Source organism: Mustela erminea, chromosome 19 (genome assembly GCF_009829155.1).
Source record: "Mustela erminea isolate mMusErm1 chromosome 19, mMusErm1.Pri, whole genome shotgun sequence".
NCBI lineage: Eukaryota > Metazoa > Chordata > Mammalia > Carnivora > Mustelidae > Mustela > Mustela erminea.
In genome coordinates, this window is record NC_045632.1 from 43,828,479 (window position 1) to 43,846,862 (window position 18,384).

The 18,384-nt window shown below is 41.7% G+C and overlaps 1 protein-coding gene across 1 annotated transcript in view; it reads left to right on the forward strand.

Moving 5' to 3' along the window:
* The first annotated feature begins 6,035 nt into the window (after positions 1-6,035).
* Positions 6,036-18,384, forward strand: part of TANGO6 (transport and golgi organization 6 homolog) — a 189,551-nt gene continuing 177,202 nt past the window's right edge. Inside the window, exon 1 of the mRNA XM_032324977.1 lies at positions 6,036-6,212. Within this exon, the coding sequence (XP_032180868.1) occupies positions 6,116-6,212 (97 nt within the window). The 5' untranslated portion in view covers positions 6,036-6,115. The remainder of the gene's footprint in view (positions 6,213-18,384) is intronic.

The following is an 18,384-nucleotide window of genomic DNA, read 5'->3' on the forward strand; positions in this document are numbered from 1 at the left end:
AAACTCAAAATGGATCAAAGACCCAAAATGTACAGGTTAAACCTACAAAACCCTCAGGAAAATAGACATCATGATGCTGGGTTTGGCATTATGTTGTACTTTTCTTATAATTAAAAACATGAGTGGTGCCTGAGTGGCTCAGCAGTTAAGTATCTCCCGCTCAGGTCATGATCCCAGTGTCTTGGATTGAACCGTACGTTGGGTTCCCTGCTCTGTGGGAAGCCTGCTTCTCCCTCTCCCTCTGCTTGTGTTCTCTCTTCCTGTCTCTGCCAAATAAATAAAATCCTAAAAAAGGGAAAAACAAAATACGATGAGATCAAATAAAATGGTTCTATAGAAAATAATGTTTACAAAGTACCTACTACATGCAGAGGGTTACACCAGTCACACCAGTGACTCGTGAGAGACAACAGAGAATGTGATTTGAGCCTGTTTTCCTCTTGCTGGTTCTGGCGAGGTCTGACGATGTCTGACAAGATCTGATGCCGTCACATTATGCCGAGGTCTGACGAACTCTGTCTAAGGAGATAGTCTTTGGAGAAGACACATTCCCCCCGGGAGCTTGAGTTCGAATCCTCATTCTGACCTTTCCACCTATGGGCTTAGGTAAGCTACTTGATCTCTCTCTATCTCCATTTCCATATCTCCACAGCGAGAACTGGACCTACTTCATGGGGTGATTGTGGGCTCTGAGTTGGTACACATAAAGCATTCAGAAGAGGGCCTGGCGCATGGCAGTGTTCTCTTAAATGTGAGCTCGTTTTTATTATTGAATAAGGGGCACAGCGAGGGAGTTTGGAGTGGAGGGAATCACTTAAGCAAACGCAGGGTATTAGGAGAGTAAAGGCCAAGTGTTCTGTTTTGGGCTGGATTTAGTGGGTTGGACAGAACCACTGAAGTGTGATTAGGACAACTATGTGACCCAAAGTGGCGTTCTGTGAAGGTGCGTCCGTTTGCAGGACTGAGGAGTTGGCCTTGGCGGGTGGTGGGGGGTGAGGGGGTGGGAGGATGGGTATCTTGAGACAATAGAAAGCCTCTGGCTGTTGAAATAAGAACAAAGGGATCCAGAATAGAGCATTGTAAAGAGGATTTTTTTCTGGACTCCCCTTATCTGCCTAAAAGCAGAGTGTCCTGAACAAATTCATCAGCCGTCAGTTCCCTCCCAGGGAGTTTCATAAGCAGGGAGGTTGGAGTCCTCCTACCGGAGATGAGACATTGGCACCCCAGGAAAAGAAATCACCTGAACAGGGGCACCTGGGTGGCTCAGTGGGTTGAGGGTCTGACTCAATTTTGGCTCAAGTCATGATCTCGGGGTCCTGAGATTGAGCCCTGTGTTGCCCCCCACCTCTGCTCAGCATGGAGTCTACTTCAGATATGCTTGCGCGCTCTCTCTCCCCCTCTGTCCCACACCCCTGCTCTTGTGTGTGAGGTCTCTTTCAAAAACAATCACCTAAACAGATGTTGCCACAAAAATCCTATCTCCCATCTCATTCATCTTTTCTTATAATCATTTGTTTGCCCCCCACACACCCTTTCTCTAGTAATATGGAGTATAAACCCCATATTTATTTATTTATTTATTTATTTATTTGACAGAGAGAGAGATCACAGTAGACCCAGAGGCAGGCAGAGAGAGAGAGAGGGAAGCAGGCTCCCTGCTGAGCAGAGAGCCGGATGCGGGACTCGATCCCAGGACCCTGAGATCATGACCTGAGCCGAAGGCAGCGGCTTAACCCACTGAGCCACCCAGGTGCCCTAAACCCCATATTCTGACTGTCCTTTGGAGTTACATTTTTCTGTGAGCTCCCTGGGATGTGAATAAAAACCTGTCTTTTCTCTCACTAATCTGTCTTTTGTCAGTTTAATTCCCAGGCCTCCCTACTGAGAAGCCAAGAGGACAGAGGTAAGTTCTTCCTCTCCCATAAATATCTGATCAATACTTACGAGTGGTAATACAGAGAAAAAAATCATTCCTTTAAAATAGATGAAAATTGTGGTGCCTGGCTGGCTCAGCCTGTAGGGCACGAGAATTTTGATCTTAGGGTTGTATGTTCAAGCCCCATGTTGGGTGTGGAGAGTACTTAAAATCTTAAATTTTTAAAAATGCCCTAAAAATAAAGTAAGTGAAAAATTAATGAGCTTCGGGACTCCTTCTTTGTGGAGCCGTGAGAATGATCACAGTGAGTCAAGTTTTGACAAGGGTAGGGTAGGAGTTTAGGGGTGAGTTAGAGAAAATGGGGTGCAGCCACTCCAATTCTTCCATGGCTTCAGAAGATAAGTACCCATATGAACTTTTAATTTGCTCTGGTCTTTACTGGGAATTATGTTTCTGTCAAACAGCCACTGATAACTGTTGAGTGCCATTAGACTTGTTGGTTCTCTGGGTTGAGGCAAGCAGATCCCAATCAGCTTGGGTAAGATGTTTAACTGCTGTCCCTCAAGTCCCTGATAATGGGCTTCATGTTGGTCAACTTCAAATGAATGGAATCCGCTTTCTGTGAATGCAGACCTCAGTATGTCTTGAACATCCCCGGATGGATGGTTCATTGCCGGGAAGCAGCAGCCTCTCTCATAGAGCTCTTGTGCATGTTGGTTGTGGTGGATATTTAACAGCATATTGCGAGGGAGTTTCCCCACTATACTTGAGTGTTTTAACAAAGCTGCCCAGAGCAAACCAAGGAAGGGGCTGGGCTGCCAGAACCCAGTTCTATAAACTAAAATCCTCGAAGTGTAAATACCGGATTCTAAGGATGTAGGGTAATTAAAAGCCAATTTTGATGATTTTTTAAAAGTCAGGCCAAGCTTGAGAATGCTTCCCTTTTTTCAGATGCAGAACCTATTTATAACCCTTCAGGCTCCAGGCATGCCTCCAGCATCCTATTTTTAAGTGGTATTATGTGGTATTAAGCGGCATCCATTTTTTTTGCTGGAAAAATTTTATAAGATTTTTATGACACTGCCTTTGAAATTAGGTGTATTATTTTGGGGTGTCTGAGCCTTTAGTGCCCAAATGACAAAATCTGGTGCCATAATGCTTTGGGATAAAGGGTTCTCGGCTCGGGGGCCCTTCTTACCATGTTTTGTAAATCACACCAGTACCACCCTTAGACTTGGCTAGTAGGGTTCCCATCCTGGGTCCCCTGCTTTATAGGTCCCACCTGACCTCCTCCATGATGAGTGTCTTTATGAACACGCCAGGAATATGCCAGTCCTAGGGTAATTGCCTACCCCAAATCCTCACTTTTCTCCCAGATCTCACTGCCAACTTCTGGGACTCGAGAATTTCCTCTTCAGCCATCTCTAACCTGCTATCATTGCTGTGTGAACCTCTTCAGTTGGTGTGCCCTCTGAGAGGTACCTATGCCCGCTGTGTGTGTACCCCTAACCCTGGCGGGGGGCAAGTGGTAGTTTCTTAGGGGTGTGTACACATCTAGGCGGTGGTGTCCATTTGTGTGAATTCAGGATGGAGACACTAGTGAGGAGAAAACAGGGTCAGGCCAGAGGTGGGGGGCTGGCTTCCCCCCTAGTGCCACATCTAATATGGAACTCTGAGGCCAAGTCTGACAAGTCTCAATTCCAACCTGGTACATTTTTCCAAAGGAGAATAGGGCAGCCCTCTCTGATCTCCTCCCTCTTTGGGAGCTTTGTGTTACCGTTCAATAAACTTTGCTTTGCTGCCCACCAAAAAACCAAAAACAAAGTAGGAGAACAGGAGATGTTTTATTTTAGTCGTTAGTTTGATTTGTACTTTGAAATACTTAGGCATATGATATGAAGGCTTCCACTTGTATTTCTACCCTAATGCCCACAAATCTTAGGGGTAGGTCTTTCCTACACAATGCTTTACACCCACTTCACTAAATGTTTAGTATCTTGAAATGACCTTAAAGTTTTTGGTTTTGAGCTTTTGGTTTGTTGTTTTTTTTTTTCCAGTGGCCCTTATGAGGGAGACCTTAAATTTTTTATTCCCCAAAATGAACTTGATTACACACATAACTGAAGAAAAATTGACAGTCTAGGGTGCGATATCCAACAACAATGAAAAGATTGATGTGATAATTTCAGGGGTCATCTATTTGCCCTTCAAAAATGTTTTTCTGGGGTGTCTGGGTGGCTCAGTGGGTTAAAGCCTCTGCCTTCGGCTCGGGTCGTGATCCCGGGGTCCTGGGATCAAGCCCCACATCGGGCTCTCTGCTCAGGGAGGAGCCTGCTTCCTCCTCTCTCTCTGCCTGCCTCTCCACCTACTTGTGATATCTCTCAAATATCTATCAAATAAGTAAATAAAATCTTAAAAAAATGTTTTTCCAATTAAAAATATTTTGACAGGATTTTATTTGAAGAGATGGAGAGTAAAATACAGGCACAATTTTTAAAGCATCCCCCTCCATGACAGACAATGCTAAATACCTCAGAACAGTATCACTTTAACTCCCTAGGATAGCTTTGTAAAAAGGGTCCTGTATCTGCTCACTTTAGAGAGGAGGAAATGGTTGATGGATTTGGCCTGGAGCCGGAAGTCCTGGGAGTGCCAGGAGGGGTCTGAGAAAGGAGTTTAAAGGACCAGCTTCTTTCTCCAGTGATAGGGGCTGGCAGTAGAGCCCATCCTAATTCCTAAGACTTCCAGCAGCTAAATGTTGAAGGGCAGTCATCAGTAGTGAACTCAGCCTAGCTCAGGGGATCTCAAGGAGAGGCAGGACTGCCCATCTGGGAGAACTTCCGGAAAGTGGTTTGAGAATGATATGAGAGATTATTGACCTTTAGTGAAGGGAGAGGCAGGCACACACTGAGGTCTTACCCTCAGAAGTACTCTGCTAGATTTGTAGCATGACTTTCAGACTACATGAGTTCAGACTGTTCAGGGGCTCCTGTGTGGCTAAGTCAGGTAAGCATCTTGCTCTGGTCTTGATCTCAGAGTGGTGGGTTCAAGCCCCATGTAGTGACCTCAAGTTTGTAGGGTTGGCCCAGTGTGGGATTCCAGTCTCAGATGGGATTCTGCTTGAGATTCTCTTCCTCTCCCTCTCCCTCTGCCCCTCCACAGCTTTCTCTCTCTAAAATGAGTAAGTCTGGAAAAAAAAAAAAGTCCCACCAGTAATCACATAGGTGAAAACCTGTCTCTGATGGTCTGACTCTCAAATGAATGCATTCTGCATTCATTCTGCATTAACATTCTGAAGAAGGCGGTGGGGGGCATGATTTTTAATATACACAGAATTTCCCAAGAATGTAAAAAGAACAAAGATTTAAATTTTATTGGGAACTGTAATTGGCCCTTTTCAAATATTATATCACTAGTAGCAATACTTGTAGCTATTCAAAATGGATGCGTTTGTGTTTAGCACTTCTTTAATTTTTTTAAAGTAGACTCCACACCCAAAGTGGGACTTGAACTCAGGACCCTGAAATTAAGAATCACATGCTCTACCAACTGAGCCAGCTAGGCACCCCCAGTACTTGTTTTTAAATATCACTCATAAATAAATTCAACAATATTTTTATTTATTTATTTGTCAGAGAGAGAGAGAGAGAGCAACAGAGAGCGCACAGGCTGAGTGGCAGGCAGAGGCGGAGAGAGAAGCAGGCTCCCTGTGGAGAAAGGAGCCCTATGCAGTACTCTATCCCAACACCGTGGGAAAATGACCTGAGCCGAAGGCAGCGGCTTTACCAACTGAGCCACCCAGGCGTTCCTAGAAATTCAACAATATTTAGTTGAATATTGTTTTATGTATCCAAACTTCATTATAATAGGCACAGCATCTGTTTACTTCACTATGTCTTTTGGTGCTTGGGTACCCAATTATTTTCATACTGATAGGTATTATTTCATGATCAACTACTGTCCTCTCCGTTCTTCATTTGGTGTTTAATCATATTGAATTTCTGAAATTGTGCGTGTGGGCAGGTTGCGTTAGCTGTTTTTTTCCCCCCCCCGAGGGTAGTAAAAAGGGGCCTGAGAAACTATTTGTAAAAGGCCCATCCTACAGCATCGGCCCCGCCCTAAGGCCCCACCCCTTGCAGCGGGCCCCGCCCCTCGCGCCTCCGCCACATTCAATATGGCGGCCATTGCGGTCCGCTCAGGCGCTTGAGCAGGTCGCCAGTGGCGCGTTCCACTCCAGTCATGGCGGCCCCCGGACAGGCACCGGGCGGCGAGGCTCTGGGTACCTGCGGTCTGGAGAGCATTCTGGAAGCGCTGAAGCTGCTGCTGAGCCCGGGAGGTGAGAGGACGGATCTCGGCGCGGGGCTGCACTCTCAGGGCCGCCAGTCTTCCCGGGCTGCCCTGACTTCCATAGTGTGCGCCCCTCGGGCCCTCCCTGGAACCCCCAGCTCTGAGGCCGCCCGGCCCCGCTCCCGGGGACTTCGGGCATTGTCCGGCCAGCCTCATTTTACTTGAGGAAGCCCAAGATCAAAAAGGGGATGGGATCCGCAGAATACTGATGGTAACTGACGTCTCTTGAGCGCTTATCTTGTGCCAGGCACTCACTATTAAGCGCCCTGGGTACATGGTTCCAGTCAGTCCTTACTGTCAGCCTCTGAGGTAGGGACTGCGGCAAGAGTTTAGAAAAGGTTAGACTCTTGTGACGCGGAATGGGAGGTTCATCCTCTTGAATGCGCAGGGTTTAATGTGGATGCAGATTTATACAGAATGCCGAGGCGTACAAAAAAAGGAAGCAGTGGTGTTTGAGCTGGGTTGGGGGAGAGTATTTAGGGATATAGTCTGTAGGAGGGACTTAGAGTCACTTCTGTCTTTCGTGGTGAGTTGACAAGACCTCCAGGGTTAGAATCTGAAGGGACTTTAGCAGTGGTTCAACCTGGCACTGTCTTTTTACACCTGAGGACACTTAAGACTCACTGAAGATACCAAGTAACCCGCCTCAGATCATGTGGTCAAATTAGGGGCAGAACACAGACCCAGAATTGAGGTCTGCTGAATTCCATTCTCAGATCAAAGGCAGATTATTCGGTGTGGAGCCTCTGCTGTTCTCCGAAGCTTTGAGAAAGGACACAACTGTGTGTGTGCAGGTAGGGGTTTCTAGGGTGAGCAGGGTAAGGTACATGAAAGGCCATGAGGTGACTGTTACAAGTCTCAGATTTTGCGATAACCGCCCCCCCCACCACCAAATGCACAAATTCCCACAAACATTGTACCATACCTGGGAGATATGAAAAGAGGTCATTCATAATAGTAACTGAGAGCCTACTAAGTGTCAGACCCAATAGTATGCTGTTTACATGTATATTATTTAATCCTCATGACAGTCCCATGAGATAGGTATTACTTGTATTTTCTTTTACAGATGTAGAACCAAGGCTCAGGTACATTCCAGGTTGGTATAGTGTCAGTCTAGTAAGTGGCAGAGTCAGGTTTTTTTTTTTTTTAAGATTTTATTTATTTGAGAGAGCGTACACAGAGGGAGAAGTATATTCCCTGCTGAGCAGGGAGTCGAACTGGGGGCTTGATTCCAGGACCCTGGGATCTGCTGAAGGCAGATGCCCAACTGACTGAGCCACTCAGGTGCCTGAGCCAGGATATTTTTTATTTTTATTTTTCAAGTAGGCTCTATGCCCAGTGTGGGACTTGAACTCAAGACCCCAAAATCAAAAGTGGCATGCTCTATCCACTTAGTCAAATGGCTATAGCTAGGATGGTTTTTAATTTTTTTTATTTATTTTAAGTACCAGTATAGTTAATATACAGTGTTACATTAGTTTCAGGTGTACAGTGTAGTGATTCAGCTGTTCTATACAACACCTGTGAATCATCACCCCAACTATACTCCTTAATCCCCATCACCTGTATCACCCATCCTTCCATCTACCTCCCCTCTGGTAACCATCACTTTTCCTCTATAGCTAAGAGTCTGTTTCTTGGTTTGTCTGTCTGTCTGTCTCTCTTTGCTTGTTTTTGCTAGTTTCTTTCTTAAATTCCACATAGGATTGAAATCATATGGTATTTGTCTTTCTCTGACTTATTTTGCTTAGCATTATTTATACTCTCTAGCTCCATCCATATTGTTGAGCATGGCAAGATTTCATTCTTTATCATGGCTGAGTGAAACACACACATCCCCCACATCTTTACCCATTCATCTATTGATGGATAACATTTGGGCTGCTCCCATAATTGGGCTATTGTAAATAATGCTGCAGTAAGCATAGGGGTTCATATATCCTTTTGAATTAGTGTTTGAGTATTCTCTGGGTAAATACCCAGTAGTGTGATTACTGGATTGTAGGGTAGTTCTATTTTTAATTTTTAAAAAAATTTTACTTTTTAAAATTTTTAATATTTTGAGGAACCTTCATACTGTTTAATTCTACATTGGCTGTACCAGTTTGCATTCCCACCAACAGTGCAAGAGGGTTGCTTTCTCTCTGCATCCTCGCCAATACTTTCTTACATTTTTTTATTTTAGCTGTTGTGACAGGTATGAAGTGGTATCTAATTGTAGTTTTGATTTGCATTTCTCTGATGATGAGTGATGTTGAATATCTTTTCATGTGTCAGTCATCAGGATAGCTTTTTTTAAGTTTATTTAATTTTTTTAGTAATCTCTACACCAAACATGGGACTGAAACTCACATCCCCAAGATCGGGAGTGATTCTACACTTGCTCTTCAACAGAGCCAGCCAGGCACCCCCGGATGTCTTTTTTGGAGAAATGTTTGTTCATGGAGTCTGCCCATTTTAAATTGGGTTATTTGTTTTTTGGGTGTTGAGTTGTATAAGTTCTTTATATATTTTGGATACTTTTATTTTTTTCATAGAGCCAGTATTTGAACTCAGATGCCTTCCACTATAGTATGATAACTGTACTACTTTGCACCAATGAAGAAGTAAACTGCAAAATAAAGTCTAAACTTGTTAATTGAGAGGTCACTTGTCTAGCAACTCAATCTAGAAATGACTGACAATGAGGTTAAATGAGCAAAAAATCTGGAAGTAATCTGTCACAAAGCACATACATGCAAAGCACATTTTATTTTATTTTTTAAAAGATTTTATTTATTTATTTGAGAGAGAGAAAGAGAGAGAGAGAGAATGAGAAGGGGGAGGGTCAGAGAAAGAAGCAGACTCCTTGCCAAACAAGGAGTTCTATGTGGGACTCTGTCCTGGGACTCCAGGATCATGACCTGAGCCAAAAGCAGTGACTTAACCAACTGAGCCACCCAGGCGCTTGCAAAGCACATTTATAAAAGACCCTCTCTAAATCTTGAAGAATACGGGCCCAGCGTGCTTCCGTTGTACGACTCTGCTTAAATCTCGAAGAATATGTGGTGGAATTACATACATCCTTGTACTCATTTAACATACAGGAATTCAAGCATTCCTTTTTGAAAAAGTTTACTGTGGTAAAATGATAAGATGTTGCACATATAGTCTGTTATGTATTGTTTGCCTCTGCCTGCTGTTTCTTTTTATCATATCAGCTGCTGAAGGAATTGAAAACACTTCTGTGCATCATGAGTATTCAGATGTCTCTGATGGACTTAGGGTATTGAGAAGTGAGGATGAAAGTAGTGGCCAAAATTATATCCAGCTGGATTAAACTCTTTTTGATTTGCCTTTAAATTTGATGCCCTTTAGGGCTGGCACATGGGTGGCTCAGTGGGTTATAGCCTCCTCTACCTTCGGGGAGCCTGCGTCCTCCTCTCTCTCTCTGCCTGCCTCTCTGCCTACTTGTCTGTCAAACACATAAATAAAATCTTTAAAAAAAAAAATTTGACTCCCTTTGAGGTAATACTTACTGGGAGTCTTCTGTATATAGTAGCCTGACCTTACTGCTACTGGAGAAACAAAAAATACATAAAAATTTATGCTCCCAAGTATCTCGTCTGTTTGGGGAGATGGTACTATGCATATAGACCAAGAGAGATTAAACATAGTGGGATAATGCTAGTGGTGAAGGATAAGGATGCTGCAGATAGCACCCGGATCGGGGAGTAGTCAGCAGGAGTGGAGCTGTGGAGGTCTGTAAGAGGAAGAGGAATTCAGTCTCGATGGGAATTAAACAGAAAGGAAGAAAGATGCCAGTGGTCTTTCACTTTTGAGCCATGAAATACTCTACATCAAGCATTTTCTCTTCCTCTGCCTTCCATTTCTATTCTCAGTCATGGGGCACATAATAGTTATCTCTACCTCTTTTGTTAGGAAATGTGTTAAGCAGAATTTGAAAGGGGTTTGTCAGTTTTTTTTTTTAAGATTTATTATTTCCAGGGGTGGGGAGGGGCAGAGGGAGAACAAGGGAGAGAATCTCAGGTACACTCTGTGTAGAGCCCGACACAGGTATCAGTTCCATGACCCTGAGATCATGACCTGAGATCAGGAGTCGGAAGCTTAACCGACTGAGCCACATAGGGGTTTGTCAATTTTAGTGAAGTTTTATTTGTAAGAAATGGAAACCGTCTCAGCAATATTTTTCTGAATATTTTCAGAAAATATGAAAAATGAATTTTTCCTATACTAAATATATATTCAGTGAACTCTGTCATTAAATTTGAATTACATTGTCAGGAAGGAGCTGGAAATCTTGATAATTTGTAAATAATGAAGCTGTACCACACTTAATTTTGCATGCCATATTGCTTTGCACTTTGAACATAATAAAAAGTACTACACAAACTGTGGAGTCTGATTTTAAATGTCACACAGCATAGGCATTTAAATTGGTGATTGGGAGGAATAAATAACGTTGGTTGCCTAAGAGCGGCATTTCCCGAAGTGTGATAAGGATGGTTTTAGGTGGTACATAGAGTAGCATTTTGAGGGTCTGTTGTGTAGTATAGTGATCAAGAGCTAACTTACCAGGGAGAGTGGTATTGTTTTGATTTTTACAAATCTCTTTAGCATCTGGCTTATTAGAAGACAGCTGGATTTTCATATTCGCTTCACTGTTTAGTCTGTCACGATGTGTTGTTTTGATTGAAATAGATGAAGAAAATCTAAACTCTCATAGATATGTAGTTGGAAAAGGAAGAACTCAATGGCCTTTTCCAATAATTGTGTATATTTTCTCACAGTGTACTGAAACTGAACAAGAGGTAATTTCTTAAAGGTTAGTTGGGATATGGAATCTGAACTGAATGAACTTTTCACAGTAGGTACACTCATGAGAGAATGAGACCGAAAAAGACAATAATGGCCGAGTATTAATATGAAAATAATTTTTAACTTGCAGACTCCCTGAGGAGTCCATATACCCCATTTTGAAAACCACCTTAGGGGATGCCTTTGTTATTTTCAAGCAGATTTTAATTATTTATCACCAGTAGAGGGCAGAGAAGACTATGCTATGAAAGGGCTCTTGAAAAACAGCGAATAGTTTTTGTTTAAATCATTTTCTTTGTGTCCCATTTTGGGTTCAAAGATCTTACAAAGTTGCAGGAAATCACTTAGAGGTTGTTTGGTGGTCTTAATGGTTAGTGGTGACAAGTTAGGAGAACACTTCTTTCCTTTTTATTTTTTTTTAATTTTTTTTTTTTTAAGATTTTATTTATTTATTTGACAGACAGAGATCACAGGTAGGCAGAGAGGCAAGCAGAGAGAGACGAGGAAGCAGGCTCCCTGCTGAGCAGAGAGCCTGACGTGGGGCTGGATCCCAGGATCCTGGGATCATGACCTGAGCCGAAGGCAGAGGTTTTAACCCACTGAGCCACCCAGGCGCCCCCCTTTTTAGGTAGTAGCTAAAGGAACCAGAGACTCATGCTACTGAATCAGAACACTTGCCCTGAATGGTTTTAGAGAAGTACTGAAAAATTCTTATACTTCTTTTTTTTTTTTTTTTTAAAGATTTTTATTTATTTATTTGACAGATAGAGATCACAAGTAGGTAGAGAGGCAGGCAGAGAGGAGGAAGCAGGCTCCCTGCTGAGCAGAGAGCCCGATGCGGGGCTCGATCCCAGAATCCCGGGATCATGACCCGAGCCGAAGGCAGAGGCCTTAACCCACTGAGCCACCCAGGTGCCCCTTATACTTCTGATTGTCATTATTCTTAACGAGTAGTGTTATGTTCCTTTTACTAATATAGAAGTAGTTGATATTCCTTATAGTAAAGTTTTTAAAAATATAGGGAAACTAGAAGAAGAAAAATAAAATGACCTTAATCTCCACTATCTGGAGGTTGCATTTTGGGAAATATTTTTCTTTCTGATAAACATAGATAGACTACATACTGTTTTATAACCTTAAAATAAAATAACTCTTTTAAGTACAGAAACTATATATATTCACTTCAGAAAAAAACTTCTAAATGTAGTTAAGCAAAAAAGAAAAATTACCCATAACCCTCCCACCCAAAGGTCATCACTTAATACTTTGAAGTATATCCTTTGAGAATCTTTTCTGTGTGTGTACATATGTATATACATGTGCATATTTAATTTTTTTAAAGATTTTATTTATTTATTTGACAGAGATCAGAAGTAGGCAGAGAGGCAGGCAGAGAGAGAGGAAGGGAAGCAGGCTCCCTGCTGACCAGAGAGCCTGAAGCGGAGCTTGATCCCAGGACGCTGGATCATGAACTGGGCCAAAGGCAGTGGCTTAACCCACTGAGCCACCCAGGCGCCCCATGTACATATTTTAATAACAGGTTCCTAGTGTTCCTTTATTGATCAGTTTTCAGAATGATAGTGTCTTAATCTTCAAAGGTAACCAATGAAGTAATTTCTTTGTTTTATTATGAGCTAATAGATTTTTTTGTGTATATGATATGTTTCAAAAATTGTAGTCATTATTCTTGATGCTCATATTGCCGCATTTGTGGCTTGTAGGAGTGGCTCCTACAAGCCACAAATGCGGCAATATGAGCATCAAGAATAATGACTACAATTTTTTTTTTTAAAGATTTAAAAATCTTTAAAAATATAGGGAAACTAGAAGAAGAAAAATAAAATGACCTTAATCTCCACTATCTGGAAGTTACATTTTGGGAAATATTTTTCTTTAAATCTTAAAGATTTTTTTTTTTTAAAGATTTTCTTTATTTATTTGACAGACAGAGATCACAAGTAGGCAGAGAAGGAGGCAGAGAGAGAGGAGGAAGCAGGCTCCCCGCTGAGCAGAGAGCCCGATGCAGGGCTCGATCCCAGGACCCTGAGACCATGACCTGAGCCTGAAGGCAGAGGCTCAACCCACTGAGCCACCCAGGCGCCCCTCCAGGGCTCTTTGACATGACCCTGGTAGTCTTTGATAGCCTTCTCGCTTTCAGGCATGACAAGATGTTCCAGACTCATCTTACACATTTCTTGCCCTATGCTTGAAAATAACTGTCTTTAAGGAGAAGTGATATTTATTTATTTATTAGAGAAAGAGCATGAGTGGGTGGGGATGGGAGGGCAGAGAGACTCTTAAGCAGTCTCCACACTCAGTGCAGAACCCAGTGCAGGCCTTGATCCTACAACCCTGAGATGAAATCAAGAGTCAGATGCTCAACCTGTTGAGCCACCTGGATGCCCCGAAGGAGAAGTGGTATTAGAGACTACAGTCTACTACAGTATGGATACTAGGCCTGTTCATTGTCCCTGGTGTCCTTACTTACAGACTTTTTCAATTATTAAAGCTAGGAAATATATGGATTTTCAAAAAACAAAACATAAATCCACAGTTCTTACTGATACCCCAATTAAAATGAAATATGATGGAGTTTAAATTTTTCCCAACATTTTATGAAAATTTTCAAGCATATAGAAAAGTGGACAGAATTTTATAGTGACCCATATACCATGATCTAGATTCTTTCTTTCAGTTTTTAAAAATATTTTATTTATTTATTTGACAGAGAGAGATACAGTGAGAAAGGAAACACAAGCAGGGGCAGAGGGAGAGGGAGAAGCAGGCTCCGCACTGAGCAGGGAGCCTGACGTGGGGCTTGATCAGACACTTAACAACTGAGCCACTCAGGTGGTCCCGAACTAGAGTCTTTCTTCATTCCATATTTGTCCACCTAGCCATTCTTCTATATTTTATATTTTTATATTTATATTTCTTTTATCTGAAAATATTGGTTCCAGTGACGTTAATGTAGTTTACTTATTTCATACATATACATACATATATAGGTATTTGCTTAACACATTCACACACATGCATATAATATTTTAAAATAACAAATCCTGCATCACCATCATCAACAAACCTACTTTTTTTTTTTTTTTAAGATTTTATTTATTTATTTGACAGATCACATGTAGGCAGAGAGGCAGGCAGAGAGAGAGGGGGAGGCAGGCTCCCTGCACAGAGCAGAGAGGCTGATGCCAGGCTCTATCCCAGGAACCTGAGATTGTGACCTGAGCCGAAGGCAGAGGCTTAACTCACTGAGCCATCCAGGCGCCCCATATTTTTTTTTTTTTAAGATTTTATTTATTTGACAGAGAGAGTGAGAGAGAACACAAGCAGGGAAGCAGCAGAGGGAGAAGCAGACTCCCTGCTAAGCAGGAAGCCTGATGTAGGACTCCATCCCAGGACCCTGGGATCACAACGTGAGTCAAAAGCAGATGCCTAACTTCTGAGCTGCCCAGGTGCCTCTACAAACCTACTAATTTTAGGGGATTTTTATTTTTTGTCCTCAGGATGTATAAAGTTCTTTTTTTTTTTTTTTTTTTTTTTAAGATTTTATTTTTAAGTAATCTCTCTACCCAGTGTGGCGCCTTAAGTCAACAACCCTGAGATCAAGAGTCTGCACACTCTACCAGCTGAACCACCCAGGTGCCCCTGAAGTTCTGTATTTCAAGTGACTTGAAATAATTCTCTGCATTTATGCTGCTAACTTGGTATAGAGCAGGAGTCTGCATACATTTTCTGTAAAGGAGCAGACGGTAAATATTTTGGGCTTTGTGACCCATATAGGCTGTTACAATTACTCAGTGCTGTTGCTGTGGCTTGAAAGCAGCCATAGGTAATATATAAATAAATGGGCATGACTACATTCCAATAAAACTTTATGGAAAAGGTGGTGCACCAGATTTGATCTACAGATTGTACTTTGACATACAGAGTTATTAGATCCATTTGTATGGATTTTTAGGAATTATTTTGAAAAACAATTTTTACTTAATTTTTTTTTAACTAAGAAAAACACATATAGTGTTTCAAAAGAAAAACTCTAAAACTGGATGAATTTGTCCCTAGCTCCTCCCCACAGTTCTCTTCTCTCTGTAGATAACTCATTTTACTTTTTAATTTGTTCTTTCACTCCTTTTGGATAATAAAAGCAAATAATGTATTTTATATTTGTTTCCTTTCTTAGACAAAAGGTGGCATGTGATAGACATTCTCTTATACCTTTTTTTTTTTTTTAAGATTTTATTTATTTATTTGACAGAAAGAGAGATCACAAGTAGGCAGAGAGGCAGGCAGAGAGAGAGGGGGAAACAGGCTCCCTGCTGAGCAGAGAGCCTGATGTGGGGCTTGATCCCAGGACCCTGAGATCATGACTTGAGCCAAAGGCAGAGGCTCAACCTACTGAGCCACCCAGGTGCCCCTTATACCTTACTTTTAATATTTAATGTCTTAGAGATTGCCACATCATGGTTCACAGCAATTTTCCTCCTTTATAAGCATGCCGTTATCTGGATATACTATTGTTTATTCAGTCACGTCTCTTTTAATGGACATTTGGGTTGTCTCAGGTCTTCTGTTAATACAAGAAGCACTACAATGAATAGCCTGTGTATATGTAATTTCGCATTTTTGCCTGTGTATTTATCTATAGGATAGATTCCTAAAAAGTGGGATTGCTGGGCCAAACGTTAAATACGTATATAATTTTGTTAGATATTGCCAAATTGCTCTCTTCAGGAATGTTACCATTTTCGTTTCTTCCAGAAATGTATGACAGTGCGTGATTTCCCAAAACCCTGCCACATAATGTGTTATAAAACTTTTGGATTTTAGCCAGTTGATAAATGGGAAGTGCTATTTCAGTATAGTTTTAATTTACTTTTCTGTTACGAACAAGGTTGATCATATTTTTATGTTTAGAAGTCATTTGCATTTCTTTTTCCATAAACTGTTCATATCTTTTGCTCATATAGTATTTCATACTCTGTTCACTTTATTTTTTTTAAAGATTTTATTTATTTGATAGAGGGCACAAGCAAGGGGAGCAGCAGGCAGAGGAAGAGGGAGAAGCAGACTCCTTGCTGAGCAGGGAGCCTGATATGGGGCTTGATCTCAGAAGCCTGGGATCATGACCTGAACCAAAGGCAGACGCTTAACTGACTGAGCCACCCAGGCGCCATCTCTTTTCACTTTATTTATTTATTTGTGTATTTATTATTTTATTTATTTGTGTGTGAGAGAGTATACACAGGCAGGGGGAGCAGCAGGTAGAGGGAGAAGCAGGCTTCCTGCTGAGCGAGGAGCTCTATAAGCTACTCTATCCCACCACCCTGGGATCATGACCTGAGCTGAAGGCAGACTCTTAACCCATTGAGCCATCCAGTCATTCCACCACTCTGTTCACTTTAGAATATACTTATTTAGAATATATTGAATGAGCATGTCTTTAAATAATATTCAGTGAAATTTTTTTTGCAGTAATCTCTGCACCCAGTTGGGGCTCGGACTCATGACCCCAGTATCAAGAGTCAGATGCTGTCTGGACTGAGCCAGCCAGGTGTCCCTTGAGATAACTTAATGGCTACAAATATTCCATTATTCATTTGTTCATCTACTACCTGTTTTGATCAACACTACTTTATCTGACTGGCCTTGTTCCAGGCAAGGAGAATACAACAATGAATGAAACAGCAATATTTCTGTCTGCAAGTAGCTTTTATTCTAGTTGGCAAAGAGACAATAAATAATAAACAAAATAAATACTACACTTACATGTAGTATGTTAGGTACAGGTAGACGGTTATTTACTCATCAGGTCTCCTGTTAGTGAATATATACTTCTCATTTTATGCTATTATAAGTAATGCTCTGCTGAGTACTCTTTTAGTTATCCTATTTTAATTCTTTCTAATTTGTTTCTTAGAAGGTGTTTTAGTTTTAAAGTGTGTTACTTCTTATATTCATTTACAGTGTCAGTGTGTTATTATGGTTTCTAACCATAACCCTCCTCTTTGCCTTGTATTTTTAATAGTTGTCCTGGAACTACGGTACATATCCTTCATTTTTCACGATCTGCTTGGAGTTAATATTGTTACTACTTCCCATGAACAGTTAAGAACCTTGCAACTATAAGGGCCATTTTATGGCTCCCATACCCCAACTTGGGCTTTATGCTATGATTTTTTTTTTAAGATTTAATTTCTTTATTTGAGAGAGAGCACAGAGGGAGAGAGAAGGTGAGAGGGAGAAGCAAGAAGCAGACTCCCTGCTGAGCAGAGAGCCCGACATGGGTCTTGATTCTAGAACTCCCAGATCATGACCTGAGCTAAAGGTAGACACTTAACTGATTAAGTCCCCCAAGTGCCCCTATGCTATTATGATTTTCATGTTTATTATATTTATAGAGGTTGTAAATACAATACACTTCCATAGATTTTGCCTTAGACATACATATATTTGAAGAAATTAAGAGAAAAACTTAGTCTTTTATATTTACCTATTTACCGTTTCTGATGTTCTTTATTCCTTCCCAAAGATCCCATGTAGTATTATTTTCCTTCCACTTGAAGAATTTCCTTTACCATTTGTTTGTAGTGCAGAACTGCTGACAGTTCTCTTCGTTTTCATTGATCTGACATGTCTTTATTTTACTTTCATTTTTAAAGGTTATTTTTACTATATCTAGAATTCCAAGTTGACATCTTATTTTTTTTTAAAGACAATTTGTGTTCTGTTTTTTTAAAAAAATATTTTATTTATTTATTTGACAGAGAGAGAGATCACAAGTAGGCAGAGAGGCAAACAGAGAGAGAGGAGGAAGCAGGCTCTCCACTGAGCAGAGAGCCCGATGCGGGGCTCGATCCCAGGACCCTGAGATCATGACCCGAGCCGAAGGCAGAGGCTTAACCCACTGAGCCACCCAGGCGCCCCGACATCTTATTTCTTATGTCAGTATTTTATTATTTTTTTCCTAGAGAGAATGTCATGAGCAGCGGAGGAAGGCCAAAGGGAAAGGGAGAAGGAGAATTTTTTTTTTTATCAGAGAGAGAGGGGGAGAGAGCGAGCACAGGCAGACAGAATGGCAGGCAGATGCAGAGGGAGAAGCAGGCTCCCTGCCGAGCAAGGAGCCCGATGTGGGACTCGATCCCAGGATGCTGGGATCATGACCTGAGCCGAAGGCAGTCGCTTAACCAACTGAGTCACCCAGGCGTCCCTGAAGGAGAATTTTTAAAAAGATTTTATTTATTTGAGAGAGAGAGAGTGTGTGGGGTGGGAGGGGCAGAGGGAGAGGGACAAGCAGACGCCATGCTGAGCACGGAGCCTGATGCAGG